Source organism: Caloenas nicobarica, chromosome 1 (assembly GCF_036013445.1).
Source record: "Caloenas nicobarica isolate bCalNic1 chromosome 1, bCalNic1.hap1, whole genome shotgun sequence".
NCBI lineage: Eukaryota > Metazoa > Chordata > Aves > Columbiformes > Columbidae > Caloenas > Caloenas nicobarica.
The window spans coordinates 213,713,546-213,732,546 of record NC_088245.1 but is presented as its reverse complement, the minus strand read 5'-3'; the positions used below and the strand labels follow the sequence as shown (position 1 = coordinate 213,732,546).

At 41.6% G+C, this 19,001-nt stretch overlaps 1 protein-coding gene across 1 annotated transcript in view; it reads left to right on the top strand.

The window, feature by feature from the left end:
* FCHSD2 (FCH and double SH3 domains 2) overlaps window positions 1–19,001 on the top strand; it is a 162,993-nt gene that overhangs the window by 80,313 nt on the left and 63,679 nt on the right. Inside the window, exons 4-8 of the mRNA XM_065658161.1 lie at window positions 300–376; window positions 2,456–2,600; window positions 7,796–7,929; window positions 9,087–9,141; window positions 9,530–9,658. Of these exons, the coding sequence (XP_065514233.1) occupies window positions 300–376; window positions 2,456–2,600; window positions 7,796–7,929; window positions 9,087–9,141; window positions 9,530–9,658 (540 nt within the window). The remainder of the gene's footprint in view (window positions 1–299; window positions 377–2,455; window positions 2,601–7,795; window positions 7,930–9,086; window positions 9,142–9,529; window positions 9,659–19,001) is intronic.

The following is a 19,001-nucleotide window of genomic DNA, read 5'->3' as shown; positions in this document are numbered from 1 at the left end:
CCCGCCTCTGATTCTGCCGCAAACGTCTCCCGTACGATTGGTTTTGCTGGGCTTAGTCATGCGCAGAAAGATTTTCAGTGTAAATCTCAGCTAGAGATTTAAAATATTAACATATAACTCAGTTGTTGTTCTCAGCAGAAACCAAAGTCAAACACAAATATAAACCAGAAAACCAACTCCAGTCGTGCATTGCAGTAGTTTGCAAATGCTGTAGATTATTTGCTTCTTTATGTGTCAGGTTATCTGATGGTTTTTTAATTACCTCTTATTTTTAACTCATTTTTTCCTTCTTTTAACAGAGCATTCAGAAGCTGGCGAGCCAATACTTAAAGAAGGACTGGCTGGGAATAAAAGCTGATGAACGAAGCGATTACAGGTAATTTAACAGTTGGATATCTCCAAATAGCCGTCTTTAGAATTTCCATTCGTAGAATTATTTTCCTTCACCGTGAAACACGTGCTCTTCTGTAGTTATTTCTTTCTTTGTTGTAGAGTTAAAAACGAAGCTTCGTTTTCCCCTGAAATTCTCTGATTAGTCTCAAATAGATGTTTATTACTTGAAAAACAAAATAGCAAGATAGGACGACTGTCATTGTGTGCCCTGTTTGGGTACTAATGCTCATATCTGAATATATATTTTAGTAAATAGCTTTAAGGTTAGACTAATAAATGTGTGCATTTTTCATAGGAAAAGAGCAGTAATTTTCTTTTTAGGGGACCGTTGTTCATGACGATCGCATCTGACAACAAGGAGGCGGCAAAGCAAGAAATGCTTGTTTATAAAACTCGGTTTCATGAACGTGAAAGGTGGATCATAACATAAAACCAGAAATTATTCAGCCTCCCACCTTCAAATTGCACCTCCTAAATATTTGGAAAAAAGTTTTAAGATACTTTATTTCAATGTGTTCTTTGCATTCTGGCGAGTTTTGTTTCAAACAGGGAGGAACTGTTGATAAATTTGTGGTTTGAAATTTCAGTCCCTTCCCACCGCTTGTGGGTCTGAGAAGAAATAAACTGAATTATCAGTCTGAAGTGTATTTAAAACCCTCCTGTAGCACACAGACCCACATTCTTTCTCTGATTTCGGCCCTTCAGACCTATTATAATGAATTATTGAGGCCCTGCAAAACTCAGGCCACATCTCTGGTTGTTTTCTTTGGTTTATTCCGCCCGATGAAGCAGCTACAGGTGCCTGAGGCAAAATCGCTGAGTAGCCTGGGACTATTTCCACGATTGTGAGATGACCCAAATCGCAACATCTCTGATCTTCTCCCAAATTGTCAACGTCTGATCTGGCTTCGGCTGCCGGATTCTGTAGGGTCTGTTAATTGGTTCGACCGAAAATTGAATCACGAAACAGGGACAGGAGTACCTGTCTTCTCTCCCTGATAACCATTCTCTGCAGAGTCTGTATTTTAGAACTCCAGAGGGAAACTTTCAAGTGAGGAACCGTACGCAGAGCAGACTTTCAGGAGGCAAAATTCGAAGAAAATAAGAAATGTAATGGAGTAGAATAGCAGGAGGGCTGGCTCAAGCTGGGTACCTGCGCAGAGGTCCAACTGAGCATAGAAAACCACAGACCTTTATATTTACAAACCATTCATACCACGATTCAGTCCCGTAGCAAAATTTCACTTTTTCACTTTGCTTCTCATTGGATCTTTTTCTCTGACTCCACGTGGGCCCTTGTTTTGTTCAGCCGTGAACATTGTTTATGGTCCATGGCCTTGCAGGTGCTGTTTTGTCTGGATAAATCCTTTCTCAGCAAAGTGCAAAATAAGCCTTATCTTCTAAGCGTTCAGTGTCGTTTGTAGTTGCTTTTGGTAAATACGAGCAGAACTTTACAGCTTAAAATTTTAGCAAATCCAGCTTGCCAAGTAACATGAAGCAAAGAGTATATCGAAAATCACACAACCTTATATCTCTAAATAATTCATTATATTTAGTGTGCATCTACTTAAGCTAAATGATTAATATTAAACTTGAATTGGGCTCATCCACTGCCCTCTGAGTAGTAAAACCATTGCCATGCAGCTCACTTATTTAGCAGGGAGAGCTCAAAGGGGGCTCATCCAGGCTGTCGTATTTATAGAATGAAGCGGTTGACTCACAGTCCAATTGCACACGGTAGGAAAAGTCTGCACGAGGCTCCCTGCGCCCACAAGTTATCGGGGTTCGGTTCCCGTTCCGCTTCCTGTGGGTCTCCTGGAGGGAATTCTTGGCTGGGCTGCGGCTCAGGCCTTTCCCTCCTCTGGAGCCTGAACCAAACTGCTCAGGTTTGCCTGGGAGGGTCGAGTGCAGCCGCCACAATGAAGGATTGCGCTTTAGTTCTATTTTTAAAAGCAATGTTTTGAAGAATGATGCTACCGTTACGTAAACCGACCCATATTTTCAATTTAACTCCCGGCCTCCCTTTCTTCTTACCCGCAACCTTTGAATTTCGTCATTTTAGGAGCATGTACTCAGTTTGGAAATCGCTTCTCGAAGGCACGATGCAAGTGGCCCAATCCCGCCTCAATATCTGCGAGAACTATAAAAACTTAATTTCGGAACCGGCCAGGACCGTACGGTGCTTTAAGGAACAGCAGCTCAAAAAGGTATTTGCTCTTTAATAAGTTCTTTACGCTTTTGTCATTTTTATTTAGAAAAAAACCAGTTGTTAGAAATCTTTCAGTATGGAAATTCTAAAATATGTATATAATTTTCAGTCTTTTCCTGTGTGTGTTGTTATAGAAATAAATAGCTTGCTGAAGAGGGATCAAAATTCTGAGCTATCTAAAATTAAAATTGCTTGGAAATGACTCTTTTAAAGTTGATCAAAACTGCCTGTGCAAGTCGAACATCACGCTGCGGCAATTACCTCGAGTTGGTTTTGCAGTGACGATTTAAGGTGGGTTTTGTTAGGACAGGTTCTGATTTTAAGGACAGGCTTATCTTAAACCTGAAGGAAGGGCTTGTGAAGACTACAGAGTGTAAAATGCATCTTATCCAGCTGCCTCCTGTAAAGGTATCACAAGTAAATATTCAAAAACCGCTGGAACTGGTCTGTTAATCCATGCAGAGAAAATAGTGGAGTTCAAGGAAAAAATAAACTTGACTTTAATTGGTTGTTGCATTTGAAAGTCATTTCTGTCTGCAGAGGTCTCTACCAGACCTCTTAATCCAGAATGTGGTTCAAATAAAATCACAGAATCACAGGGTGTTAGGGATTGGAAGGGACCTCGAAAGCTCACCCAGTGCAATCCCCCCGCCGGAGCAGGAACACCCAGATGAGGTTACACAGAAGGTGTCCAGGCGGGTTGGAATGTCTGCAGAGAAGGAGACTCCACAACCTCCCTGGGCAGCCTGGGCCAGGCTCTGGCACCCTCACCGGGAAGAAGTTTCTTCTCATATTTAAGTGGAACCTCCTGTGTCCCAGTTTGTACCCATTGCCCCTTGTCCTGTCATTGGCTGTCACCCAGAAGAGCCTGGCTCCATCCTCCTGACACTCCCCCTTTCCATATTGATCACCACGAAAGAGGTCACCCCTCAGTCTCCTCCAGCTCCAGAGCCCCAGCTCCTCAGCCTTTCCTCACACGGGAGATGCTCCACTCCCTGCAGCATCTTCGTGGCTGCGCTGGACTCTCTCCAGCAGTTCCCTGTCCTTCTGGAACTGAGGGGCCCAGAACTGGACACAATATTCCAGATGAGGTCTCCCCAGGGCAGAGTAGAGGGGCAGGAGAACCTCTCTGAGCTACTGACCACCCCCTTCTAATCCCCCCAGGTCCCATTGGCCTTCCTGGCCACAAGGGCCCAGTGCTGGCTCATGGTCACCCTGCTGTCCCCAGGACCCCCAGGTCCCTTTCCCCTACACTGCTCTCCAACAGGTCGTTCCCCAATTTGTACTGGAACCTGGGGCTGTTCCTGCCCAAATGCAAGACTCTACACTTGCCCTTGTTCTATTTCATTAAATTTTTCCCTGCCCAACTCTCCAGCCTGTCCAGCTCTCTGGATGGCAGCACAGCCTTCCAGTGTCAGCCACTCCTCCCAGCTTGGTGTCATCAGCAAACTTGCTGATAGTACACTCAATTCCCTCATCCAAGTCATTGATGAATATATTGAACAGTACTGGTCCCAGTACCGACCCCTGAGGCACTCCACTAGATACAGGCCTCCAGCTGGACTCTGCCCCATTGACCACGACTCTCTGGCTTCTCTCCTTCAGCCAGTTCGCGGTCCACCTCACTACCCGATCATCCAGTCCACACTTCCTCACTTTAGCCATGAGGATGCTGTGGGAGACGGTGTCAAACGCTTTACCGAAATCAAGACAGACCACATCCGCCGCTCTGCCATCATCTCTCCACCTCGTTATGTCCTCATGAAAGGCCATGAGGTTGGTCAAGCATGACTTCCCCTTGGTGGAGCCATGTTGACTGCCCCTAATGCCATGTTCCATCTGTTTCCATTAAGCAATAAGGAAGATTTTTAAAAATACTATTGTGTGTACTTCCGTAAAGCCATGTACTCTTCATGTTTGAATTATTTAGTGCTTGTGTTTTGCTGAAACAAAGAGAAAGGCACCGGTTTTAAAAAAAAAAATGAAGTCACCGAACATACATTTGGGGAAGTTTTCAAGAATGATCTTTCGAAATACTCGCTGTGTGGCTTGGATTAAATGGAATATAAGAGGGGAACGCACTTCCTCAAGCATTAGTTGGTAGTTATAAATATCCTTTCTGTACATTATTATCAAATATTTATTCACGTCGCCTCTAGGTTTTATTTGAGGAAGGCTGAACGATCCGTTCAAGGTAAAAGACAAAAAAACCCCTCAAAAAACCCACCAATTCTGCTTAGTTTGCTAAAAAGTGATGACAACTAACTGTAACTTACCCAGTTCTATGTTCTAGAGTAGTATTTTGTAAAATATTTGGCTGCAAACCTTGAAATAGATGTTAGAGTAACATGAGTTCTCAGTTTCTGAACAAATTATTACGTGCAATATTTCTGGAGGAAAAATCAGCTTTATTAATGTTGGTTTATTGTCCTGCAGAATTTTATTTTTCTGTGAAGCTTTTCAAACAAGCCGCAGCAATTTTATGGTATCTTTACTGTGTAAATAATCTCCAATTTTGTTCTTTTACAAGTGCTGATAGTTCATGAGTCAGCAGCAGAAGTAGGAGCCACTTCTTTAAATTCAGATAAATGACAGAATTTGCTTTTTTCCTGCGCTTTTGAATTAGCAGAGCAAGTTATTACAATTATCAGGGCAATATTTCTGCTTCAAAGTATTCTAACAGCCGTATGTTTTGTCTACAATGTGCAATAACCATCGGTATTAATTTTCCTCCACAACAAATTAATCGTTTTATACAGTGCAATCTCTCCCCCTTTTCCTTTGGATTTCTAAATGGATAAATAATATATTACGCCAATCTCCATCCAGACAAGAGCTTATCAAAATTGTAATTAACAGTCAGTGAAATACTTGTGATTTTACACTAATGTACCCATCAAAAATGGGTTTTCTATTAGAAACAGTGTCTCCTCCCAAGATTACAGCGGGTATTGAGTTGCTCTCGACGAGATGTCATCTTTATTTTCCAGATTGTTCTGTAAACCTTTCCTTCCTCAACTTCATAGCATATAAAAACTTCATTTTTACGACCTGTTTCAATACAAAACTGCAACGATTTCAGAAAATTTTGCTGAAAAATATCGCGAAATGACAAAGTGACCCCGGAGCAGGGGTAATAAATGTGTCTCCTGTTACCACGTCTGACCTTTTAAGAAAATTGATCCAAAGACGCCGTGGGCTCCGCTGCAGGGATCGGTATCAGAAGATTGAATAAATACAACAAAATCACTGCACGGAGGCGACGCAACAAGAAACCATCAGCTTTTTACATATAACCGATATCTACCCAACCCAAAACCCTTGAAGGGTTTCCAGTCCCCTGATCATTTTTTATTCTTCAGAGATGCCAAATCAAGGTTATTTGATGCTTTTTAAAACCATCGTGTTAACAACGCTGGGGTTATTTGATATTTTAATTTTTCGATGCGGGCAGGAGGCTTCAGGGATCAAAATTCCGATTGATGGAGCAAAGCCACAGATTTTTTAGAAATGATTTTTGGTCTCTGTCCAATAGATACAGATTTTTCTACCTTTTATTTTGCTATTACACATGCAGAGATCTTAAAAAAAACCCAATCCTGCCTACTTTATGGAGCCCATCGCTTTACTGGTCTGCACACATCAAATACTGGATGTAGTGTGAACATACACAAGTTTTTATGTATTTATAACCAAAAAAGGAATTCGACATTTTCAGTGGGAGGCATTTCTAACCAAACTTTATTTCTCGCAGGTGGCTGGATATGATTTTCAACAATTGTTGAATACTGTGGAATAAACGTTACGGTGTTCAGTTCCGTCCCTTTATTAGTCTTGCGGTGCTTGTGAAGGACGTTACAGGTGTTAATAATTAATGTAATGAAAACCCGTAGGTGTTCGGTAAGAGGACAAACGTGGCACCTCGAATGGCAGGAATTGGATGTTTGATAATGAGACGAAACGAGTCGGTTGGGACTTTGGGTCTGGTCTTTGAAGGACAGAAACGCAAATTGAAATGCAAATTGGGTTCCTTAAGCTTCAGGTTCTGCCTCTAAGTATCGCCCGGAGCCTTCATTGACCACATCTAGTTTTTAATACCTATAATTAAATATAAATACACTGAACTTTCGCTCTTGGGTAAAAGAAAATCTTTACAAATCTCTTTTAAAGATAGTATCATTCTAGATATTGGTAATTCATATTTATTTTGTTAAGTAGGTCCTTAATGTAGAGCCGTTCTCACAAATTTTTTTGGAAGCCGATAAAATATTTGGAGGATTGTGGAACTTTTGAGTATTTCTGCTTTAACCACCATCAGCAGCCGCTCGGTCCCGTCTGGTGGGATGAGAAGATCAGAAGGATTAAAGTGCAAAAACTTATGGGTTGAGGTAAAAAACTGTGTATTAGATAAAGCAAAATAGAAACAGAGAAGACCTCCATGCTCTGTAAGCAACAACTGGAACATCCCGATGTTAATAACACAGTTTTGGTCACAAATCCCCAAAATAAGCACCAGACCAGCTACTACACAGAAAATAAACGCTCTCCCAGTCAAAACCAGTACGGTCATTTTTCTGCTATTCCTTCAAATATTATTTTTCGACATTAAAATATATGTTGTAACGCTGGTTAGGTCATATGAATGAGAAGAGATGGAATTATTAATATTTTCACTCCTTGAGTGTCTCACGATGCATTTTAAACCTTTAAGTTTTCTTTGTGACATCTGATATAGCCCTGTTTGTTGGAAAGAAAATTAAGACAAACGAGCTCTTAAAATAACGTTTATCAAATAGTCCTTGTTGTGTTTTACAGGGTGGGTTTTGTCTTATGTTTTAAATTATAGAGAAGGAAAGATGAATCATTTTTTTGTATCACCTCCGGTAAATTGCCTTTGGCTTTTTCCCAATTGTATTCTAATTATTTCAACTAATTACCTCATCCGAAGCTTTCAGAACTTGTGCGTTCAATTTGCGAGTTATCGTTGGATTCGAATAGTTAAGCAGCGGCAGAAAGGAGGAAGAAAATACGGTTTTGTGTTCTTTAAAACAGGAATAATTGAGCAGAAGTGACTCGCAGGCTGCGTTGCCCTGTATAAAATGTCACGAAGAGCAATAAAACGATGACGACGGTATTATTTAGATGTAAAAGGAAATAATGTTTTGTTTCCTGAACGCTTTTTTGTTTTTCCAGTGCGTGGACCAGTTGACGAGGATCCAAGCTGAATTACAAGAGACAGTAAAAGATTTAGCTAAAGGCAAAAAGAAATATTTTGAGACGGAACAGATGGCTCAAGCGGTGCGGGAGAAAGCCGATATTGAGGCCAAGTATGTTTTTCTAATAGCATATGGCTAAATAATTGCATGCCTATAAAGCACATTTGTACTTGTATTAGTTTTTTACACTTGATGTTATTTTTGAAGGAAATTGCTTTCAATGAGCTTGTGCCAGTTTTTTGAAATTTTCACTTATATACATTTCGTAACCGTTTTAGTGATAGTAAAGTATAACTGACTCATTGGGCATCGGTTCATTTGTTCTATTCTTAAATTCCTCAGAATTGCTCTCAGGGAATGCAAAAAAATTCTGTGTTTGTTAGAGAATTTTCCTGTCTTTTAATTTATGAGGATTGGATGATGAAAAGAAGAACTTTAGTAAGATTACCTGGAATACCTGAAGAAAGTGAAAACAACAAAAAACCCCACAAACCAATAAAAACCCCACCAAAGCAAACAAAAAACCCCCCAAACATTAAAAAACCCCACCCAAACAAGCATTAAAAAAACCCACGAAACAAAAAACCAAACCCCAACAAACAAACAAAAAATAACAAAACCCAAACAAGTGAAAAGAAAACTCCAAATAAAACAAAACACAACCAAAAACTTTGGGAATTACGGAGCAGATTTATACGGCGGGATTGTTCAGATTAAAATGGCGATTTACTTGATTGTGGTTTCTTATTGACTTTTTAAAGCGCTGTCTTTCACATAGCTAATAAAGAATTTCTCTTAATTTCTATTTCATGAGTCCAAATGTGAAAATCAGAGCAGTTCTGCTTTTAAAAATATGTGCGTGTCATGGATACCCCTCCAGCTGGAACAGAATTACTAATGATTTTACATTAATATTTCATCAGATGACCGGTAGCTCAAATTTACAGCAGTTTGTGTCTGGAGGGCTCACTCCAAATCCATCAAACCCCAATTTCCTTTTCACAATGTATCTAAAATTTTGTTCAAAAATCAGGGTAAGCCGCACAGAAAATTTCAGAACATGCAGCGAAGATACTGTCGATGTAGCCCAGCGTACTTTGTTTGTAATGTATTATTCTTAAGCTTTTCTTAAAACGATACAAATCAAAATTTAGGCCTAAAAATTAATTAAAATTTTGCAGAAGTGAAGTGCAGTGGCCTGTTGTTTATCCTGTGCTCCTGTAGGAAAGGTGTGAGACAGTAAACTCTCCTTTTAATTTTTGTTTCAGGTCCAAACTTAGTCTTTTTCAGTCAAGAATAAGCTTGCAGAAGGCGAGTGTAAAGGTGAGTATAAAAAAAACCCTTGATATTTCTTGCGATGGTGCTTTGCAACTGGTTTCAAGAGGCGTCTGACCAATGTAGAGACGACGGACGTTGCGGAAGACGAATCGTTAGAACAAGCGATGAGATGAGAGGGCAGAATTACGTAGGATCAAATTTACAAGGCGATTTTTTTTCTGGTGGGAGTTAGAACCGTTCTTTAAAGACCGTGTGTGAAATTACCAACTGCACGGGGGAAAAAACATTATAAACCCCTTACCATTAAACTATTAATCTTTTAAAGTTTTGGCTATGTTCATACATAAATACGCATGTTAATTTACTATTAATTCACGTTTCATCCTTTAGCTCCTCATTATTACCCATCTTTTAACTCGGTTTCTCGTTGCAGTTAAAAGCACGCCGATCCGAGTGTAATTCCAAGGCCATCCATGCAAGGAACGATTATCTTCTCACCTTAGCGGCTGCCAACGCGCACCAAGATCGCTATTATCAAACGGACCTAGTCAACATTGTGAAGGTAAGGAAGCTAATTTGGGAAACGCGAAAATCTGGAAAGCAAAATGAATTAAGTACAAAATTTCGGGTTGTTTCATGACAGTGATGTTGATTTTTCCAATATGCTGCAATAAATTATGACAACAGATATTGTGATGTTGTGCGGGATCTATGGTACTGATTATCAAGCCTTAAAGCCAAGCAGTAACCTTTCTTTTTTAATTCACTTTTTCTGAAAAACTCACTTAGATAAAAGGACCAAGTCTGTAAAACTAAGACTTGTATCTTCCTATTGTAGTCGACCTTAAGTAATCTGGAGATTTTTTACTTCTTCAGTAGCATGTCCCGTAATCTTTTTGGATGCAATTATCTGATGAGAGCATTTCTTTATGGTATGATTAATGAAAATATAATCATTAAATACCTTGGTTTCAAACTATGAATTGCTGTTCTCACACGTGGCCGCTTGCCAAGTCAAGCCAAGAGCAGATACTTGAACTCATAGGAAATTACAGCCTTAAAAAGTTCAAATATGATTGCTCACGGGTTTTGCTTAATATCATCCCAGAATTACTTAAATATACGCCATCCCTGTGTCTTGGATACAGTTAAATTGTAAAATCAGCTCTTTAATTCACACTTTATGTAGTTGCGCTTTGTGTATTGACATTTTCAAGGTTTATTTCAGTTTGCTATCTGCAAACTATTTCCAGGTGATGCAATCAGGCACGGCAACTTCAAAGCCTGTAATTTGCATTTTAAGTTGCTTTATTGAGGAACTCACACAGTGTTATAACAAATCACTTGTGTTCTCATCATGCTTTTGCATAGTGGGGAGGAAAAAATACTGTTATGAAGAGCAGGTAAACGAAGTAGAAAATGAGAGCACCAAACGAGGCCTCTGAGGGATTTTTTTATATAATTCCATGGTAGTTTGACTAAGTTAACTACTCCTATGGCAATATTTGTGTGCTGCTTCGAGTAAATCACAGCCTGGGTTATAAATTCGTTGGCATCCCTAATATCTGCCTTCCTGAAGGGGTAAATCAGCTCAGGGTGTCTCAGAGCCAATGCAGGGCAGCATTTCTATCAGTAAAACATGATATTTTTGCTGACTAAATGTGGAGTACGTGGAAATAGTTATAAAGTAAATATTTCCTTCTAATACTGGAGATAAAATGTTGAATTGATGCTTGCACAAGAGAATTCCGTAGTTACATGCATGGTTGGCTGTCATCAGTTAACGCTCCCACTTGGAAGCAATGCCAGAAGCGAATTTAATACGTTTGCAAGAAAACAAACCAAACAGTCATTTGAAATAATAAAAAAAATGAGCAGATAGGTAAAATTATGGCTGGCTCCAGTGGGTTATGTATGTTGTAACGTAAACCCTGCAAAGGGATTCTCGTTTTCTCTCCATGTCTGGATACATTTGGTGTGTTTGACAAAGTAAACCCAGAGCGAGCCCGGTGGGATCGTCATCTCTTTGAGTTTCCATAAACATTTATGTCTTTCAATGGCCATCGATGTTCTACGTGCACGGGGTCCAGTTCCTAAAGCCGCTGCTGATCTGTGCTGGTTTCTTTACCCAGTTACTGGGTTCCTCTTGTCCAGTCATTTCTTTTGTAGAACTTGTCTTGAAGGCTCTTTTCAAAGTGAACCTTTTTTTGATATAGAAACCTCTCTGTGCAACCTGTTCTTCTATATGAATAATTGTGGTTTACAGAAAAGCTAAGTCGCAAGTTCTTTCATCGAGCCAAATTGCTTTGGAAGGAAAAGCCAATGTTCAGGCTTCTGTTTCTGCATCTCTCTCAGATATTTATAGCACTTGAACCTCCGTGTCTGGTCAACAACTGTGTTCTTAATGAAGAGCTGTAAATTTGGGGTTTTTTTCACTGTTCGTGAGCAAAAATAGGTGGGAGCAAAACCACATCTCCTTGCTACAAGGTCATCCTTTGAGTGGGAGTGTGGATGTGCCTGAGGGTGGGAAGGCCAAACAGAGGGGTCTGGAGCGGCTGGATGGATGGGCTGAGGCCAGTTGTCTGAGGTTCAACAAGGCCAAGTGCCGGGTCCTGCACTGGGGTCACACCAACCCCAGGCAGCGCTCCAGGCTCGGGGAAGAGCGGCTGGAAAGTGCCCGGCGGAAAAGGAGCTGGGGGTGTTGGTGCCAGCGGCTGAACATGAGCCAGCGTGTGCCCAGGTGGCCAAGAGGCCACCAGCATCCTGGCTGGGACCAGCACTGGTGTGGCCAGCAGGCCCAGGGCAGCGACCGTCCTGTGCTGGGCACTGGGGAGGCCAAACCGTGAATCCTGGGGGCAGTTCTGGGCCCCTCACGCCGAGAAAGGCCTCGAGGTGCCGGAGCGAGTTGAGAGAAGGGAACGGAGCTGGGGAAGGGGCTGGAGCACAAGTGTGATGGGAGCGGCTGAGGGAGCTGGGGGTTCAGCTGGAGAACAGGAGCTGAGGGGAGACCTTCTGATCTCTGACCTGCCTGAAAGGAGCTTGGAGCCAGGGGGGGTCGGGCTCTGCTCCCCAGGAACAAGCGCCAGGACCAGAGGAAACGGCCTCAAGTTGCGCCAGGGGAGGTTGAGGTTGGATCTGGGGAACAATTTCTTCCCCAAAGGGCTGTGGGGCATTGGAACAGGCTGCCCAGGGCAGTGCTGGAGTCACCATCCCTGGAGGGGTTGGACAGACGGACATGAGGTTCTCAGGACATGGGGCAGTGCCAGGGGTGGGTTATGGTTGGACTCGATGATCTTGAGTGTCTTTTCCAACCAAAATGATTCTGTGATCTGGTGCTAAAACCTGCCTGGAGTCAGTTCACACGCAGATAGATACTATACGGTGGGAACAATCAATGTGAGTTTTTTGAAAAGGGGAAACGTCCTGAGGAGTCAGCAAGCCTGGGGATAAGGGTGATTCATCTGATTTAATGTCTCAGATTTGCCGGGAGCTCTCAACAAACTTCCCACTCCGTCTCTGCTTACGTAAAAGAACGACGTCGTTACTGGTTCGGTGAGGGTTTATCTCATAGATAAATAACTGATGAAGAGATACAGAAGGTGTGGGATGAAAGTAAATACTTGGGGTTTTTAAGGGAAGGAGATTTGCTGGCAAGGTCCTGGATCCTCTCTTACCTCTCTCCTCCTCCTGAAATGTGTGTGGGAACCACGCTGAGGAAAAGATTATTCTATTTAGCGTAATGATTGAAAATAAACAATATGGAGGAGGAACTGGAGAGAGAGGTGAAGATTTAAAGGTGAAGAATCGTTCAGTATAAGCAAACTTAAGTTTTATGAGCAAGAGGTGTAGTAACATCTTGACAATTTTGGTTGACCAAGCAGGGCAAAGCACATGAAATTCATGTTAAAAAGAGCAGAGTTAAGGAGGAAATTGCTGCCTACAGAATAAAGAAGAGATACTAGAACTGCAAAGTGGAGCGAAGGATAAAGAAATGAAGATATTGTCTCTTAAATGTTTCTAATCCTTCCTCTCGGAAGGGAGGTATTTTGAAAAGGTATGAAAACCCTTTCTAGGCAATATGTTACATGCTATAACACAGTTGTATTTTCCAAACTAAACATTTTCTTTTTTCTATTGATATTAACATTTTAAAATTGCGTTTCATCTTAATATTAGTAAGTCCTTAGATATTCTTGTAGCGGTGGCCGCCTTGCTGTCTGTAAGTATTTCTACGTGAAATGAAGTATCAGTTTTAGAATAGAATAGAAGTATCAGTTTTAGAATAAAGCCATTAGAAATCATGCAGGAACTGGAGAAAAAAAGTAATTTTATTCTGTTTTTAAAGACGTGTCATATATTTGTTGTCTAGAGCAATTGTTTTAAATGGCATTTAGGTATAAAATGACAGCTGCTGGGTACTGCTACTTCCGTATGGATTTCACTAAAGAGTTGAAGCTTTTGGTGTTTTTCTAGTTGTTTTACCCAAAGATGACGAAAACTTTCGAAATTGAAAAAGCCGTGAAGAAATTTCAGCTGATACTTGGCTATATTAACGTGTGAGAAAGTAAAACTCGTGCTTATTTACAAGCGTTTCAGAGCCTGTTTCTGTTTGCATCCATCATAAACAATTTCTTCATAAGTTTTAGTTTTAATTGGGTTATTGTTTCCAGAAAGAGAATTGTATTGTGTGGTTTTTGTTGCTGAGAGAGTCGTCGGCCTCTGGCTTCTTTGAAGCTGGGGTTGGCTTGGCTGAAACACTGGGGTTTGGGTTGAAATTCTGCTGCTTTGGGGATTAAATTGTGGGTAACGCTCTCCGAAACCATCACTTTGAACAATCCGCGTGCGCAGACAGCGTTCGCCTTCCTAGGCAACCTGACATTTTATTCTGAACTTTGATGTCAACTTGTATACAGTGATAAATAGTGGATTAAAATAAATCTGGCTGGCTTTTGCCGTCTGTTTTCTTCGCGTATTAAATTACCTTTCATTTCCATTTTCCAAAACCTTGGTCTGGCTTTGTGACATTTTAGTGACTTTTCTTAAAGACTTTCGTCCACATTTAACCAAGTTGTAATTTTATAATCGCGCTTTCAGTTTTACAGTATCCAGCTTTTTTGCAACACTCATCCCTTGACTCCTACTTAGTGAAGAGGATAAAACACTGAGGTTTATTATAGGACGTGTACGTGAAAACTCGGTCATTACATCCTGTGCAAGTTGAACCGAAGGCAAGTGGGTGATGTTAATGCGTCCACATAGCATGTTCATCAGTTTACAAGCAATAAAATTCATATTATTGTGAAGAGAAAGGAGGGGGGGTGATGTTTTTTGCAGTAATAGTGTTTATGCTGGCACAAGGTAGTTGTGAAACTCACTGGCAAAGTGTAACATGTATTCGATTAGAGACACCTGAGGTTGTTCCATGTTCATCTGGGTTTTTTCCTCTGTGTCTAACTCAATAATATCGCTGGTTTACTGTCCCTTGACAAACGAATCACAAATATACATCGTGGCCTTGTTTAGTTTTCTTTCACAGGAAAAAAAAAAAAAAGGCATTTTCATTAGCAGGATTCCTGCTTCTGATAATTTCCACGCGGTTAGAACATGTTACTTTGCAGCGTTTTTATGCAAAGAATTAAAAAATGTTCACTTTGCCGTGTTTGTAACTGTGACAGCCATCGCAAACGAAACAGAGACGCTCAAATAGAAAATACAAAATGCTTCCAGCATTTTTAAAAGAATTGAGGGGTAATTCTACAGTGCCATCCTATCAGTTACACCAGTAAACAAAAATCAAACCCATTCTAGATCTCCCTTTAGAAAAAAATATTAATCTTGCTGCTTTTTTTTTCTGTATCTGTCCTTTTAGTCTGGAATTTACATCTGGATCTAACAAAGTCCAGCCACAAAGCTGAGCTCTGCAGTTCATTCTCCGTCGTCCTTTTTTTCTTTAAACCTGATTGCTAAGATCGAGTCTGCAAACTCGGTTTAAACTGAGGTCAGAACAAAGTGTAAGACGATGGTTGAAGTAAATTCGAGGCTGTTTTGATGCCTGTGTCTTTAGAAACTTCGTTATTGCTTAATTTCATGTTTTACTGCTTTGCTCTTCTCTGTAAGTTCCTCTCATGAGCCGCCTTGACCTTATAAAGCAACTTATCATGAGGAAAAGTTAATCTAAAAAAAAGGGGGGGGGGGGGCGCATCGTGAACATTTTAAATAATTCTTGGCTTATTTTTAGTAGAAAGAGGAAACTAAAATTGTTTTCAAAGTCTAGATGTACAGATGAAACGAGTGTCAGCTCAGCAGTTTGTTCCATTGCAGCCCGTGCCAGGTGGGTGCCCGTGTGCTTCACACCGACCAAGGTCTTTCACACAGCGTAAAATTTGTTAATAAACCGTTTCATTTTGTTTCTCCAGTATGTTTCCAATATCTGTCGCTCTCGAGGGTTTGCCTTTCAATACTTCATTTAAAAGTTGGAATCTTGAAGGAAAGTCTGATTTTACAGAGGTTTATGGAGCTTTATGGTTGATGCCAAACATACAGTCACCTTTAAGGATCCCGAATGGTATCGTACGGTATAATAATAATAAAACTTAAAAAAAAGAGACCCCCACCAAACAATGGGCGATCAAGTTTCATCTCAGTGTCGGGGAGCCGATGTGTTTTTTAATGAACAAGGGAAAATTCTCAATAAGGCAGCAAACAGTAGCAGCAGATATTTCTAAATAAAGCTCTCTGCTTTAAAAAAAAAAAACTATTTCGTACCATACCTGATGTTGCAGGAATAGTGTGAAAAGCTGGTGTGCTTTGCTATTTTTTGTCTTCGCGGTTTCAGGAAGGATTTTGATATTGCTGTGAGTATCAGTCAGCGCTTCTGTGTTTTCCATACTTTCCACTTTGCTTGACATGAGGAAGTGCAGTTGTATAATTTGGCTCCTGTTCTTGATCAGAGTCCTGGGGGTGATACGGCAGGTTTAAATAGAAGCTTTGCCTTACGTCATGTCCCTGGAACAGATCTCTGTTTATGCAAGGGTGATGATACCGAAACGTGTTCCAGCGTTCCTGTTTTAATTCCAGAGATCAGCTTTTAAAATGACAGGTGGTGTGTGCTGTTTGCACACCCTTGCCTGGTTTTAAGCGCTGTCTTAAAGGGTTCTGACAGAGGAGGAGATCCAAGCTGGAGAAGTGCGTGCAGATGAACCTCATGAGGTTCCACAAGGCCAAGTGCAAGGTCCTGCACCTGGGTTGGGGCAACCCCCGGTGTCAGTCCAGGCTGGGGATGGAGGGATGGAGAGCAGCCCCCAGGAGAAGGACTTGGGGGTGCTGGGGGTGAAAGATTGGCCATGAGCCGCAACGTGCGCTTGCAGCCCAGAAATCCACCCGTGTCCTGGGCTGCATCCCCAGCAGCGTGAGCAGCAGGTGGAGGGAGGGGATTCTGCCCCTCTGCTCCGCTCTGGGGAGACCCCCCTGCAGTGCTGGGCCAGCTCTGGGTCCTCAGCACAGGACACACATGGAGCTGCTGGAGAGGGGCCAGAGGAGCCCCAGAAATGATGCGAGGCTGGAACAGCTCTGCTGGGAGGACAGGCTGAGAGAGCTGGGGTGTTCAGCTGGAGAAGAGAAGCTCCGGGGAGACCTTAGTGCGGCCTTTCCGGACTGAAAAGGGCCGAGAAGAAAGATGGGGAGAGACTTTTGAGCAGGGCCTGTTGTGACAGGACAAGGGATGATGGTTTTAAACTAAAGGAGGGAGATTTAGGCTGGACATGAGGAAGGAATTGTTGGCCCTGAGGGTGGTGAGAGCCTGTCCCAGGTTGGCCAGAGAGGTGGTGGCTGAACCATCCCTGGAGACATCCCAGGCCAGGCTGGACGGGGCTCTGAGCAACCTGAGCTGGTGCAGATGTCCCTGCTCATGGCCGGGGGGGCACTGGGGAGCTGGGAAGGTCCTTCAACCGAAACCATTCTGTGATTTTATTCTATGATTAACAACCTTAGTGATCTACAGTTCCTAGTGGGAAGTGTGTGGAGATGACTGAGCCAGGCTTTCGATTTTTTAAAAAGATGATGGCATGGTGGGCAGGGAACAAATGAGAACGCAGGAAATTCTGATATAATACGAGGAGAAAGTTTTGCCTTGAAAGTGGTCAGACAGAATCAGGGGAGGTTTAGATTGGCTATTAGGAAAAAATTCTTCCCAGAAAGGGCTGTCGGGCATTGGAACAGGCTGCCCAGGTGGAGTCACCAGCCCTGGAGGGGTTTAAAAGGCGTTTAGATGAGGTTCTCAGGGACATGGTTTAGTGCTAGAGTTGGGTTCTGGTTGCACTCGATCATCCTGAGCGTCTCTTCCAACCGAAATGATTCTGTGCTTTTGCTTGGGAAGCCCTGACTTCAGATTTCTGAGTTGTTTGTTTTCTGCTATTAACTGGAGTAACTGCGTAAGCCAACAGTGCCGGAATATTCGCGTTCTGATGGGCCCTGTTCTTTCTTTGGTAGCATTGTTGGGTGTTTTTGTGAGTCGACGTCTGTGTTTTCAGCATAGTCAACCACCACTTTTAATGATCATTGAAAACAGGTGTAAGTACAGACCCCAAATATGACTTGCACAAATGAGATTTGACTGGAGCTGGTAGTGTTTTTAAAAAGAACCCAGGATGGAGGAGATTTTGGTTAATTCATGCCAAGAAATTAATAGGATGTGTATGGCAAATGGTCCTTTCCTCTGATGACTTTCTTTGACTTGAAAATTAAGTTAACGCGTTAGCTGAAGGTCTGAAATTGTCTCAGGAATGTTATCCTAGCAAAGGCTGCCCACTGTGCATCCTGTATAAATAAAAAACGAACATTTGCATGAATGCATATCTCTGTAGACTCCAGAACAAGCAGAACCAATGTTATCGCAGTAAGAAATCATTTTACGCACACGTTATTGTTTTATGCTTTTTAGAATGATTTAGAAGCACCCAGGGAATTCCTTTTCTAAAGTGGAGATTCTGTCCTAAATGAAAAAAATAGCCTTAAGATAAAATAATTTTGAAGTCACTAGAGGTTTCCATTTTCTTCTATAAATCTCTTTTATTATTTCAGTACTAGCTATTCTTTTAAAATCCTGTAATACTCCCTTTAGAATGTTGAGGTGATTTATGTAAGTGAAAGAACCATTGTTTCACTTCCCCTTCTTGTCAGCTGCAAGCCACAAATATTTTGTAATTACAATTAAGCCAGCCCTAGATTGCGTTATCTGCCATATCAGATGGGTGCAGTGACTTTCCTTTGCAGACGGTTGATGCGTTTGCGTTGCTTTCCTATTTTTATTCCTAGGAATGGAGGATGAGTGGAGACAGTTGCCCGACATAGGGTATGAATATTCCAGGAGATGCTTCCCAAGAGCTGATACCGCTCAATTTTCACTCCCAAAGACATCAGTCTGTGCATACGTGCTCGTAAAACCTTGGGGAAATTAATTCCTTTAATAAGGCGAGTGATTATGCATCCACGTAAATTGTTAAATAATTAATACAGAGTTGCGTTCTCTTTAATTTAGCCTTTATTTTAAATGCTCGTGTAGTACACAGTTGATACCTGAGTGCTGCTTTGGAGAACTTCAGCTCCTTCATAGTCTATTGAACATGTCCTAACTACAGTTTTGAGCATTTATCTTCCATCTGACCGTGAGTAAACATGTCCAGGGAAGTGAAAAGAGGCTTCCTACCAGAAAAACAAACACTTCTGGTGCTAATTTTGGCAGAATCACAAGCAAGGGAAGGTTAGATGGCCTTACCAGTAAGTCGTACTGCCACCTCTAGCTATGGCAGCATCTAATATTTTCAATATTCGCACCCTGAAAGATCACGTTACTCGTCCCGCGGCCCTTCCCAAGCGAACTCGAGACACGAGAGCGGGTCTGAATCACA